General features: G+C 30.8%; 1 protein-coding gene across 1 annotated transcript in view; it reads left to right on the top strand.

The window, feature by feature from the left end:
- Positions 1-14,671, top strand: part of LOC142351643 (protein phosphatase 3 catalytic subunit alpha-like) — a 205,726-nt gene that overhangs the window by 107,167 nt on the left and 83,888 nt on the right. Inside the window, exons 7-8 of the mRNA XM_075403782.1 lie at positions 12,653-12,776; positions 13,740-13,902. Coding sequence (XP_075259897.1) covers positions 12,653-12,776; positions 13,740-13,902 — 287 coding nt within the window. The remainder of the gene's footprint in view (positions 1-12,652; positions 12,777-13,739; positions 13,903-14,671) is intronic.

Here is a 14,671-nt window from a genome sequence, read left to right as displayed (position 1 = left end):
AGGGCCAGAAAACCTCCTTCAGGGTTTCATAATAATTTATGGAAGAATTTTTATTGGCTGTGGAATAGTTTTCAACTTTTGAATATAGCAAACTTTAACCATTTTTTGGTGAGAATCGCAATTTCAAGTTTTTTGCAGTTTCAAGGCGGAAATTTTTTGTCAAATTTTAGGTTTTACCAGCCTCAAGAGACAAGAAACCTCCCCTTGGGTTTCATAATGATTACTGCATATTTTCTAGGTGAAATGGAAGGTTTTTTCAGCCTCGGGGGTCAAAGAACCCACCTCAGGGTTTGATATTAACTTACTGAAAAAGTTTTTTCCGCCTTGCATTAGTTTTCAATTTTTAGAAATTAATTTTTTACCAACCTTTTGATAAACCTTGCAAATTTTGATTGTAACCATTTTTTGGTTAAAAATCGCAATTTCAAGTTTTTTTGAAATTTTTTGTCGAATTTTAGATTTTACCAGCCTCAAGAGACAAGAAACCTCCTCTTGGGTTTGATAATAGATTACTCCTCCTTTAGGGTTTGATTCTAATTTACTAAAAACTTCGGATAAACCTTGCATTTTTTTCAAGTTTTTGGAAAATTTCCGTCATTTTTTAAGTTTCTCCAGCCTCGAAAACAGAAAATCTCCTCTAGGGAAAAGTAGTAGGCTAGTGAATAGTTTCTAGATGTAGTGGAGTGTTTTTCAAAACAATAACATTAAAAAATTTTTCATTTTTCTTGACAAACTGGCAGTTTTCTTGAATAATTTCTTTGTCATTATTCAGATTTTTTAGGCTCAAGGGCCTGAAAACCTTCTTTAGGGTTTCATAAAAAATGAAATTTATTGTCCTTATTCAGCTTTTTTCAGCCTCGGGGGTCAAAGAACCCACTTCAAGGTTTAATGGTAACTTACTGAAAAATTTTTTTCCGCCTTGCATTAGTTTTCAATTTTTTTCGGAAATCAATTTTTTACCAATCTTTTTATAAACCTTGCAATTTTCTCACGTTTTTTGATAATTTTGTCATTTTTTAGGTTTCTCCAGCATCAAGAGCCATGAAACCCCCTCTAGCATTTGATAAACGGTTTTTGCGTAGTTTCTAGATGTAATGGAATGTTTTGCAAGATTTTAACTTTACGAAATTTAGCTTTTTCGGACAAACTTGCAGTTTTTTTGAATTCTTTTGAATTTATTGTCGTTATTCAGGTTTTTTTTTGACTCAGGGGCCAGAAAACTTCCTTTAGGGTTTCATAAGATTATGCTGAAAAGTTTTTATGGGCCATGGATTAGTTTTCAACTTTTTCATATCACACATTTCAGCAATTTTGATAAACCTCGCAATTTTTTTTTCAAGTTTTTTGAAATTTTTCATCTTTTTTTATTTTTCTCCGGCCTCGAAAACAAAGAATCTCCTATAGGGATTAGTAGTAGGCTATTGAAAAGTTTCTAGATGTAACGGAGTGTTTTTGAAAAACATAAGATTACAAATTTGGGCATTTTTTTGACAAACTGGCAGTTTTTTTATATAATTTCTTTGTCATTATTCAGGTTATTTTTAGCCTCAAGGGCCAGAAAACCTCCTTCAGGGTTTCATAATAGTTTATTGAAGAATTTTTTTTGGCTGTTGAATGGTTTTCAACTTTTGAATATAACAAACTTTAACCATTTTTTGGTGAGAATCGCAATTTCAAGTTTTTTGCAGTTTCAAGGCTGAAATGTTTTGTCAAATTTTAGGGTTTACCAGCCTCAAGAGACAAGAAACCTCCCCTTGGGTTTCATAATGATTACTGCATATTTTCTAGGTGAAATGGAAGGTTTTTTAAGGTTTTAAAGATACAAAATTTAGCATTTTTTGACAACATTGCTGTTTTTTTCAATTTTTTTGAAATTTATTGTCCTTATTCAGCTTTTTTCAAACTCGGGGGTCAAAGAACCCACTTCAGGGTTTGATAGTAACTTACTGAAAAAGCTTTTTCCGCCTTGCATTAGTTTTCAATTTTTAGAAATTAATTTTTTACCAACCTTTTGATAAACCTTGCAAATTTTGATTGAAACCATTTTTTGGTTAAAAATCGCAATTTCAAGTTTTTTTGAAATTTTTTGTCAAATTTTAGATTTTACCAGCCTCAAGAGACAAGAAACCTCCTCTTGGGTTTGATAATAGATTACTCCTCCTTTAGGGTTTGATTCTAATTTACTAAAAACTTCGGATAAACCTTGCATTTTTTTCAAGTTTTTGGAAAATTTCCGTCATTTTTTAAGTTTCTCCAGCCTCGAAAACAGAAAATCTCCTCTAGGGAAAAGTAGTAGGCTAGTGAATAGTTTCTAGATGTAGTGGAGTGTTTTTCAAGACAATAACATTAAAAAATTTTTCATTTTTCTTGACAAACTGGCAGTTTTCTTGAATAATTTCTTTGTCATTATTCAGATTTTTTAGGCTCAAGGGCCTGAAAACCTTCTTTAGGGTTTCATAAAAAATGAAATTTATTGTCCTTATTCAGCTTTTTTCAGCCTCGGGGGTCAAAGAACCCACTTCAAGGTTTAATGGTAACTTACTGAAAATTTTTTTCCGCCTTGCATTAGTTTTCAATTTTTTTCGGAAATCAATTTTTTACCAATCTTTTTATAAACCTTGCAATTTTCTCACGTTTTTTGATAATTTTGTCATTTTTTAGGTTTCTCCAGCATCAAGAGCCATGAAACCCCCTCTAGCGTTTGATAAACGGTTTTTGCGTAGTTTCTAGATGTAATGGAATGTTTTGCAAGATTTTAACTTTACGAAATTTAGCTTTTTCGGACAAACTTGCAGTTTTTTTAAATTCTTTTGAATTTATTGTCGTTATTCAGGTTTTTTTTTACTCAGGGGCCAGAAAACTTCCTTTAGGGTTTCATAAGATTATGCTGAAAAGTTTTTATGGGCCATGGATTAGTTTTCAACTTTTTCATATCACACATTTTAGCAATTTTGATAAACCTCGCAATTTTTTTTCAAGTTTTTTGAAATTTTTCATCTTTTTTTATTTTTCTCCGGCCTCGAAAACAAAGAATCTCCTATAGGGATTAGTAGTAGGCTATTGAATAGTTTCTAGATGTAACGGAGTGTTTTTGAAAAACATAACATTACAAATTTGGGCATTTTTTTTGACAAACTGGCAGTTTTTTTATATAATTTCTTTGTCATTATTCAGGTTATTTTTAGCCTCAAGGGCCAGAAAACCTCCTTCAGGGTTTCATAATAGTTTATTGAAGAATTTTTTTTGGCTGTTGAATGGTTTTCAACTTTTGAATATAACAAACTTTAACCATTTTTTGGTGAGAATTGCAATTTCAAGTTTTTTGCAGTTTCAAGGCTGAAATTTTTTGTCAAATTTTAGGGTTTACCAGCCTCAAGAGACAAGAAACCTCCCCTTGGGTTTCATAATGATTACTGCATATTTTCTAGGTGAAATGGAAGGTTTTTTAAGGTTTTAAAGATACAAAATTTAGCATTTTTTGACAACATTGCTGTTTTTTTCAATTTTTTTGAAATTTATTGTCCTTATTCAGCTTTTTTCAAACTCGGGGGTCAAAGAACCCACTTCAGGGTTTGATAGTAACTTACTGAAAAAAATTTTTCCGCCTTGCATTAGTTTTCAATTTTTAGAAATTAATTTTTTACCAACCTTTTGATAAACCTTGCAAATTTTGATTGAAACCATTTTTTGGTTAAAAATCGCAATTTCAAGTTTTTTTGAAATTTTTTGTCAAATTTTAGATTTTACCAGCCTCAATAGACAAGAAACCTCCTCTTGGGTTTGATAATAGATTACTCCTCCTTAGGGTTTGATTCTAATTTACTAAAAACTTCGGATAAACTTTGCATTTTTTTCAAGTTTTTGGAAAATTTTCGTCATTTTTTAAGTTTCTCCAGCCTCGAAAACAGAAAATCTCCTCTAGGGAAAAGTAGTAGGCTAGTGAATAGTTTCTAGATGTAGTGGAGTGTTTTTCAAGACAATAACATTAAAAAATTTTTCATTTTTTTTGACAAACTGACAGTTTTCTTAAATAATTTCTTTGTCATTATTCAGATTTCTTAGGCTCAAGGGCCTGAAAACCTTCTTTAGGGTTTCATAAAAATTAATTGAACTATTTTTATTGGTCGTGGAAAAGTTTTCAACTTTTTAATATCGCAAATTGTAACCATTTTTTGGTAAAAATCGCAATTTCAATTTTTTTGAAAATTTTTTGCCAAATATTAGGTTTTACCAGCTTCAAGAGCCAAGAAACGTCCTCCTGGGTTTGATAATAGGTTGCTGCATACTTTCTAGGTGTAATGGAATGTTTTTTAAGATTTTAAATTTACAAAATTTAGCATTTTTTTTGACAACCTTGCAGTTTTTTTGAAATTTATTGTCCTTATTCAGCTTTTTTTCAGCCTCGGGGGTCAGAGAACCCACTTCAGGGTGTAATAGTAATTTACTGAAAAAATTTTTTCCGCCCTGCAAAAGTTTTCGTTTTTTTAGAAATCACTTTTTACCAATTGTTTGATAAACCTTGCAACTTTTTCACGTTTTTTAATAATTTTGTCATTTTTTAGGCTTCTCCGGCATCAAGAGCCATGAAACCTCATCTAGCATTTGATAATAGGTTTTTGCGTAGTTTCTAGATGTAATGGAAAATTTTTCGAGATTTTAAATTTACGAAATTTAGCTTTTTTGGACAAACTTGCAGTTTTTTTAATTTGTTTTGAATTTATTGTCGTTTTTCAGGTTTTTTTTTGACACAGGGGCCGGAAAGTTTCCTTTAGGGTTGCATAATTTTTTTTGAAAAATGTTTACTGGCCATGGATTAGTTTTCAACTTTTTAATATCACACATTTTTGCAATATTTGATAAACCTCGCAATTTTCAAGTTTTTTGAAGTTTTTTTTTGTTATTTTTTTACTTTCTCCAACCTCCTCTAGGGTTTGATAATAGGCTACTGAATGGAATTTTTTTCAAGATTTTATCAATTTTTGACTGCAACTTTTAACTACAATTTTTTAACATGCAATTTTTCTCAATTTAACTTGACCTTAACTTACATTATTCAGGTTTTTGCAGCCTCAGAATTCTTAAAACCTCCTTTAGAGTTTGATGGTAATTTACTCATAAATTCCTATCGGCCAGGGAATAGTTTTCAACTTTTTCATATCTCACATTTTAGCAGTTTTTTTGATAAACCTTGCAATTTTTTTCACGTTTTTTGAAAAGGTTTGTCTTTTTATAACTTCCCTAAGGAACCGAGAAAACTCCTCTAGGATTTGATAATTGGCTACTGCATAGTTTCTAGATCTAATGAAGTATTTTTCAAGATTTTAACATTACAAGTTTTTTTCATTTTTTTAGACAAACTTGCAGTCTTTTTCAATTTTTTTTGACATCGTCGTTTGTCAGGTTTTTTAGCCTCAGGGGCAACAAAATTTCCTTTTCGGTCTCATAATAGCTTATTGAAGAATTTTTATGGGCCATGATATAAGGTTGTCAACTTTTTATTATCACAAATTTTGGCCAATTTTTGGTAAAAATCGCAATTTTAATTTTTTAAAAATTTTTTGTCATTTTTAAGGTATTTTTGGTGCTTCAAGAGCCAAGAAACCACCTCTAGGGTTTGGTATTAGGTTACTGCATAATTTCATGACGTGATGGAATGTTTTTAAAGATTTTCAGTATCCGAAATTTAGCTTTTTTATGACGAACGCGCAATATTATTTCAATTTATTCTGATTTTAATTTTCAATAATCAGCTTTTTTTAGCCTCAGGGGTCAGAGAACCTTCTTCAAGGTTTAATCGTTAATTATTGAAAAAGTATTATTGGCGTGGCAAAAGTTTTTAACTTTTTAATATCACTTATTTTGCAATTTTTTTATAAACCTTGCATTATTTCAAATTTTTTGAAATGTCTGTCATTTTTAGATTTTTCCAGCTTCAAGAGTCAAGAAACTTCCTCTAGCATTTGATAATAGGTTTTTGTGTAGTTTCTAGATGTAATGGAAAATTTTTCGAGATTTCAAATTTACGAAATTTAGCTTTTTTGGACAAACTTGCAGTTTTTTTAATTTCTTTTGAATTTATTGTCGTTATTCAGGTTTTTTTGACAAAGGGGCCGGAAAGTTTCCTTTAGGGTTGCATAATTTTTTTTGAAAAATATTTACTGGCCATGGATTAGTTTTCAACTTTTTAATATCACACATTTTTGCAATATTTGATAAACCTCGCAATTTTCAAGTTTTTTGAAATTTTTTTTGTCATTTTTTTTACTTTCTCCCACCTCCTCTAGGGTTTGATAATAGGCTACTGAATGGAATTTTTTTCAAGATTTTATCAATTTTTGACTGCAACTTTTAACTACAATTTTTTAACATGCAATTTTTCTCAATTTAACTTGACCTTAACTTACATTATTCAGGTTTTTGCAGCCTCAGAATTCTTAAAACCTCCTTTAGAGTTTGATGGTAATTTACTCATAAATTCCTATCGGCCAGGGAATAGTTTTCAACTTTTTCATATCTCACATTTTAGCAGTTTTTTTGATAAACCTTGCAATTTTTTTCACGTTTTTTGAAAAGGTTTGTCTTTTTATAACTTCCCTAAGGAACCGAGAAAACTCCTCTAGGATTTGATAATTGGCTACTGCATAGTTTCTAGATCTAATGAAGTATTTTTCAAGATTTTAACATTACAAGTTTTTTTCATTTTTTTAGACAAACTTGCAGTCTTTTTCAATTTTTTTTGACATCGTCGTTTGTCAGGTTTTTTAGCCTCAGGGGCAACAAAATTTCCTTTTCGGTCTCATAATAGCTTATTGAAGAATTTTTATGGGCCATGATATAAGGTTGTCAACTTTTTATTATCACAAATTTTGGCCAATTTTTGGTAAAAATCGCAATTTTAATTTTTTAAAAATTTTTTGTCATTTTTAAGGTATTTTTGGTGCTTCAAGAGCCAAGAAACCACCTCTAGGGTTTGGTATTAGGTTACTGCATAATTTCATGACGTGATGGAATGTTTTTAAAGATTTTCAGTATCCGAAATTTAGCTTTTTTATGACGAACGCGCAATATTATTTCAATTTATTCTGATTTTAATTTTCAATAATCAGCTTTTTTTAGCCTCAGGGGTCAGAGAACCTTCTTCAAGGTTTAATCGTTAATTATTGAAAAAGTATTATTGGCGTGGCAAAAGTTTTTAACTTTTTAATATCACTTATTTTGCAATTTTTTTATAAACCTTGCATTATTTCAAATTTTTTGAAATGTCTGTCATTTTTAGATTTTTCCAGCTTCAAGAGTCAAGAAACTTCCTCTAGCATTTGATAATAGGTTTTTGTGTAGTTTCTAGATGTAATGGAAAATTTTTCGAGATTTCAAATTTACGAAATTTAGCTTTTTTGGACAAACTTGCAGTTTTTTTAATTTCTTTTGAATTTATTGTCGTTATTCAGGTTTTTTTGACAAAGGGGCCGGAAAGTTTCCTTTAGGGTTGCATAATTTTTTTTGAAAAATATTTACTGGCCATGGATTAGTTTTCAACTTTTTAATATCACACATTTTTGCAATATTTGATAAACCTCGCAATTTTCAAGTTTTTTGAAATTTTTTTTGTCATTTTTTTTACTTTCTCCCACCTCCTCTAGGGTTTGATAATAGGCTACTGAATGGAATTTTTTTCAAGATTTTATCAATTTTTGACTGCAACTTTTAACTACAATTTTTTAACATGCAATTTTTCTCAATTTAACTTGACCTTAACTTACATTATTCAGGTTTTTGCAGCCTCAAAATTCTTAAAACCTCCTTTAGAGTTTGATGGTAATTTACTCATAAATTCCTATCGGCCAGGGAATAGTTTTCAACTTTTTCATATCTCACATTTTAGCAGTTTTTTTTGATAAACCTTGCAATTTTTTTCACGTTTTTTGAAAATATTTGTCTTTTTATAACTTCCCTAGCGTCGGAACCGAGAAAACTCCTCTAGGATTTGATAATTGGCTACTGCATAGTTTCTAGATCTAATGAATTATTTTTCAAGATTTTAACATTACAAGTTTTTTTCATTTTTTTAGACAAACTTGCAGTCTTTTTCAATTTTTTTTGACATCGTCGTTTGTCAAGTTTTTTAGCCTCAGGGGCAAGAAAAATTCCTTTACGGTCTCATAATAGCTTATTGAAGAATTTTTATGGGCCATGATATAAGGTTGTCAACTTTTTATTATCACAAATTTTGGCCAATTTTTGGTAAAAATCGCAATTTTAATTTTTTAAAATTTTTTTTGTCATATTTAAGGTATTTTTGGTGCTTCAAGAGCTAAGAAACCTCCTCTAGGGTTTCGTATTAGGTTACTGCATAATTTCATGACGTGATGGAATGTTTTTAAAGATTTTCACTATCCGAAATTTAGCTTTTTTATGACGAACGCGCAATATTATTTCAATTTATTCTGAGTTTAATTTTCAATAATCAGCTTTTTTTACCTCAGGGGTCAGAGAACCTTCTTCAAGGTTTAATCGTTTATTATTGAAAAAGTATTATTGGCGTTGCAAAAGTTTTTAACTTTTTAATATCACTTATTTTGCAATTTTTTTATAAACCTTGCGTTATTTCAATTTTTTTGAAATGTCTGTCATTTTTAGATTTTTCCAGCTTCAAGAGTCAAGAAACTTCCTCTAGCATTTGATAATAGGTTTTTGTGTAGTTTCTAGATGTAATGGAAAATTTTTCAAGATATTAACTTTACGAAATTTCGCTTTTTTTGACAAACTTGCAGTTTTTTTGATTCAGGGGCCAGAAAACCTCCTTTAGGGTTTCATAAATTTTTATTGAAAAATTTTTATTGGCCATGGAAAAGTTTTTAATAATAACTTTTTATTATCACAAATTTTGGCCAATTTTTGGTAAATATCGCAATTTTAATTTTTTTTAAATTTTTTGTCATATTTTAGGTATTTTTGGTTTTTCAGGAGCCAGGAAACCGCCTCTAGGGTTTGGTAATAGGTTACTGCATAATTTCATGATGTAATGGAATGTTTTTAAAGATTTTCACTAACCGAAATTTAGCATTTTTGTGACGAACGCGCAATATTATTTCAATGTCTTCTTATTTTAATTTTCATTGATCAGCTTTTTTAGCCTCAGGGGTCAGAGAACCTTCTTCAAGGTTTAATCGGTAATTATTAGAAAAGTATTATTAGCGTTGCAAAGGTTTATAACTTTTTAATATCTTTTATTTTGCAATTTTTTGATAAACCTTGCATTATTACAAGTTTTTTGAAATGTTTGTCACTTTTTAGATTTTTCCAGCTTCAAGAGCCAAGATACCTCCTCTAGCATTTGATAATAGGTTCTTGTGTATTTTCTAGATGTAATGGAAAATTTTTCGAGTTTTTAACATCACGAACTTAAGCATTTCTTAAAAAATTGCAATATTTTACAATTTTTTTTGACATCTATTGTCAATATTCAGATTTTTTTAGCCTCAGGGGCCAGAAAACCTCCTTTAGGGTTTCATAAATTTTTATTGAAAATTTTTTATTAGCCATGGAATAGTTTTTAATAATAACTTTTTAATATCACAAATTTTAGCCACTTTTTGGTACAAGTCGCATTTTTTTCAATTTTTTAAAAATTTTTTATCATAATTCAGGTTTTTCCAGCCTGAAGAGCCACAAAAACTCCTCTAAGGTACTGCATAGGTTACTGCTTAATTTCTGGATGTAATGGAAGCTTTTTCAAGAATTGAACATTACAAAATATCTCATATTTTTATCAGTTTGTAGTTTTCATTAATTTCTTTCGACCTTTAATGTCAATATTCAGGATTTTTCAGCCTCAGGGATCAGTGAACCTTCTTTCAGGTTAGATAGTTTTTACTGAAAAATTTTTATTGGCCTTGCAATAGTTTTCAACATTTTAATATCACACATTTTGGCAATTTTTTGTAAACATTGCAATTTTTTTCAAGTTTTTTGAAATTTTATTGTATTTTGTTAGGTTTCTCCAGCCTCAAGAGCCAATAAACCTCCTCTAGCAATTGATAGTAGGTTTTTTGGTAGTTTTTAGATGTAATAAAATTTTTATTTTATTTTGTCAACTTCTTTTGACACTTATTGTCCTTATTCAGATTTTGTCAGTCTCAGGGGTCAGAGAACCTCCTTCAGGGTTTGATAGTAATTTACTGAAAAAAGTTTTATTGGCTTTGCAATAAATTTAAATTTTTTATTGTCACACGTTTTTGCATCTTTTTGATAAAATTTGCTATTTTTTTCAATTTTTTCGAAACTTTTTGTCATTTTTCAGTCTCAGGGGTAAGAGATCTTCTTTTTGGAGTTTGATTGTAATTTAGTAAAATATGTTTTGGGCCGTGGAACTGTTTTCAACTTTTTAATATCGCACATTTTAGCAATTTTTTGATAAACATTGCATTTTTTTCATGTTTTTCAAAATTTTATTGTATTTTGTTAGGTTTCTCCAGTCTCAGGAGCCAATAACCCTCCTCCAGCAGTTTATAATAAGTTATTGGGTAGTTTTTAGACTTAAAAGAATTTTTAATTTTTTAATATCTCGAGTTTTAAGCTTTTTTTTCGCAAAATTTTTATTTTTTGTCAATTTCTTTTGACACTTATTGTCCCTATTCAGGTTCTTTGAGTCTGAGGGGTCAGAGAACCTCCTTTAGGGTTTGATAGTAATTTACTGAAAAAAGTTTTATTGGCTTTGCAATAAATTTAATTTTTTTAATGTCACACGTTTTTGCATCTTTTTGATAAAATTTGCTATTTTTTTCAATTTTTTCGAAACTTTTTGTCATTTTTCAGTCTCAGGGGTAAGAGATCTTCTTTTAGAGTTTGATTGTAATTTAGTAAAATATGTTTTGGGCCGTCGAACTGTTTTCAACTTTTTAATATCGCACATTATAGCAATTTTTTGATAAACATTGCATTTTTTTCATGTTTTTCAAAATTTTATTGTATTTTGTTAGGTTTCTCCAGTCTCAGGAGCCAATAACCCTCCTCCAGCAATTTATAATAAGTTAGTGGGTAGTTTTTAGATCTAATAGAATTTTTAATTTTTTAATATCGCGAGTTTTAAGCTTTTTTTCGCAAAATTTTTATTTTTTGTCAATTTCTTTTGACACTTATTGTCCCTATTCAGGTTCTTTGAGTCTCAGGGGTCAGAGAACCTCCTTTGGGGTTTGATAGTAATTTACTGACGAAAGTTTTATTGGCTTTGCAATAAATTTAAATTTTTTAATGTTACACGTTTTTGCAACTTTTTGATAAAATTTGCTATTTTTTTTAATTTATTCGAAATTTTTTGTCATTTTTCAGTCTCAGGGGTAAGAGAACCTCCTCTAGAGTTTGACTGTAATTTAATAAAATATGTTTTAGGCCATGAAACTGTTTTCAACTTTTTATTATCGCTTATTTTAGCAATTTTTTGATAAACCTTGCATCCTTTTCAGGTTTTTTGAAAGTTTTTGTCATTTTTTAAGTTTCTGCAGGCTGGAAAACAAGGAACTGCCTCTAGTGTTTTTTAACAGACTAATGCATAGTTTGTAGATGTAAGGGAATGTTTTTTAAAATTGTAGCATTACGAATTTTGGCATTTTTTTGAGAAACTTGCAGTTTTTTTTTCAATTTCTTATGGATTTTATTATCAATTTTCAGGTTTTTTTTTCAGCCTCAAGTGCCAGAAAACCCTTTTTAAGGTTTGATAATAAGATACTGGAGATTTTTTATTGGCCATTTTTTATATTATCACATTTTTTAGAATTTTTGCGATAAAAGTTAAAAAAAGATAAAAATTTTTTCTCGAAATATTTGTCATTTTTTAGGATTTCCAGCCGCAAGAGCCAAGGAACCTCCAAGGCATAGGGTTTGATTATATGTTATTGTGTACTTTCTAGATGTAATGGATTGTTTTTCACCTCTGCGGCGCACCCTTGTCCACTGCGCTTCCCTCACGCCCCTTCAATTCAGCTAAAGCTAGCCTCACTAAACCGTCGCTAGCTACTGACGGAGCAAACCGCTCGCCGGTCGTTTGAGAGCAGTTCGCCCGACGTTTGTCGATTATGTTTCTTTCTCTAATGAGGTATATTTGAAGTTGTTTGATGAGTTCAGTTGTTAGATAAATGTTTCTTTTTAGAGACATTTTTTTCTACAAACCTCAAGGAGCTTTAAATCTTGCCTGCATTTATTTAACATTTGTCAGTTTAACTTCTAATATATTTTTTACAAAGATTTTTATTCTTTCTAATGGTAAAATTTTGTTGTGTTTTCTTGGATTCCAACATATGGTTACGTGTTTTAATAACTTTGAAGCCTCGTGTTCTTAAGAATTTTTCTTTTTTGCCAAGTAAATAATTAATGTCCTTTTTGTTAAATTGTATCTCAGTGGTTTCCGGTTTGAGTTTTTTTTTGTTCTTTAGTTTAATTTTGCTCGACGTTAGTGAGCTTTTGTTTAAGCTCGGTTTCCATTATAAATCTTGACATTTTTTAAAATTGAAAAGTTTTTGCATTTTTTTTTCTTGTAACACTTGCAAGATTGTCAAGTATAACCAGGATGTGAACAAGTTAGGTGGTTTAATGGGCTAATTCTTATACCCGCACAATTGATTCATGAGACAAATTCTGTTATGACCTGTTTGGGTAGGAGGAGTTGTCTCGGATTAGTGAGATGGATGATTCCCTGTTGAACAAAGTGAAGGCAGTGGGAAAGATGGCCAGGTACTATGACAAAATGGCATCCGACAACAAGCTAGCTGTACGAATGAAAGGTAGGGCAATTCAAGCGTAAAAGCCTAAAACATAAAATCAGACATTAATATTTTGATTATTTGGAAAGTGCTGCAAATATGGTTATTGATCTATTATAACAGGGACCTAGTTATAAAAGTTGCACCTAAATTTCGGCTATATATTACTAGCGGAAAAGAATCGAAAAAAATGTATACAAAACGCTGCGCACACTGATGACGTCGGATATTGTATTTGGGGGACATTCCAGAGATATAGAGACACACTATTGAGTCTCAATATATCAAGCAGGATTCCTAGGTTAATTTTGTTAATTAATGGGTCTAGGAAATAAACCCCCACGACCCTTTTCAGAATTCAATTTTGGCGGTGATCGCTTGTTTGGTTGTGACAGTTTCATATCAAGTCCCACAGGCCACTAAGGTTGGGACTTGGCCCTCGATGCATGACCAAATGCGCTAAATTAACAGCTCAATGGTCAAGAAGGGATTTATTTCCGTGGGGCTTTATTTCCTAGCTAAAATTAAGAAGTTTTTCAGTGGTTCTTTTTTCCGAAACCGTACTAAAATATTTTGCAAAAGCGCTATGTTTATGGGAGAAATAATACGCTGAATTTATGCAGGAGTAATCCAGCTCTAATACCGCACAGCCAACTATAATCCTTTATGCAATTTTTTTTCAGAAAAAAATAGTATAGTATAATTTATTCACACAGGCTAATGAACTCAAAAATATTACCTGAGGGAACCCAGTGATTCGAAACTTGATACAGCTTAAGAAGAGCATGATCTTGGCATCTCTTGCAAAACTTGAAACATCTTGCCAAGAACTTGAAATACCAACATTTCAGTGTAAATCATGATATGATCTTGGCAAGATTTACCATGTTCTTAACAAGGTGTATGAAATTTCAAATTTCGTTTCACTGAAAAAGAAAAAAATCCAATTAGAAGTATTTATGATTATATAATAAAATGTGCCAGGTCTGGGTGACAATGAACAGCTGAGAAAAGACATTTTAATGGGAAAAGAGAAGAGCTCGGAGGCAAAGAAGGTGAAAGCTGGAGAGGCCAAGAACCTGAGATTCGACGAGGCCAAGAAACTGGACTCGGACAACGAGACATTCAACCCAACTGACGACACAAGGTGAACAAGCTTAGAAAATTTGACCCTTAGCGGCTCCCAATCAAATTTCCCAAATGACCATTCAATGCTACAAATGATCATATATGACGTCATACAAATTATAACGTATTTCCTAGTACGCTCCTTGCATGGGACCAAGGAAATCATAACTGATCCTATCAAAATTACTAACATACAATTCCATAAAAATGCTCTGAAAAACCCTGCTTTTTGATGGAATCGGGGAAATTATATATGATTCATATTTCGCGGAGTTGTCTTAGAAATTTGAAGAACCCACAAAATGGATTATTAATAGCCACCCTAGCCCTCATCTTCTCAGCCGGCTATTATAGCGCTCCTATTTTTTGTTTACTTCGTCGAACTTTTTTTCGCTTTACCATTTTGCCGCTTTTTCGACATTTTGCGTGAAATCTTTTTGACTTCTCTAAGCCAGTTTCTCTCTTCTCTAATTCTGCTTAAAGTGAATTTGAACATCAGTTGCTCAGCAAAGCAATTCAAAATGAACAGAGTCAGTATAAAAAATTGAAGTCAGAAATAGAAACGGGATAAACACATAAAGACCAATTTTAGATGCCCGCTAATTGAACGTCGTTCCTATAAGTCTTAGTAACCATCTCTAATACTTATTGGTATTGATAGTAGCCCCTGTAGCCTCTCTCTAAGAAACAGAAGTATGTTCAACTACGAAATGCCATCAAAATAAATCGGACTTAAAAAATATTTATGTACAAAATTTTTTTTTTTCAATATCTTCTATTCTTTCAAT

Source organism: Convolutriloba macropyga, chromosome 13 (assembly GCF_964194025.1).
Source record: "Convolutriloba macropyga chromosome 13, txConMacr16.3, whole genome shotgun sequence".
In the NCBI taxonomy this organism is placed as follows: Eukaryota; Metazoa; Xenacoelomorpha; order Acoela; family Convolutidae; genus Convolutriloba; species Convolutriloba macropyga.
This window is presented reverse-complemented; position numbering and strand designations above follow the sequence as displayed.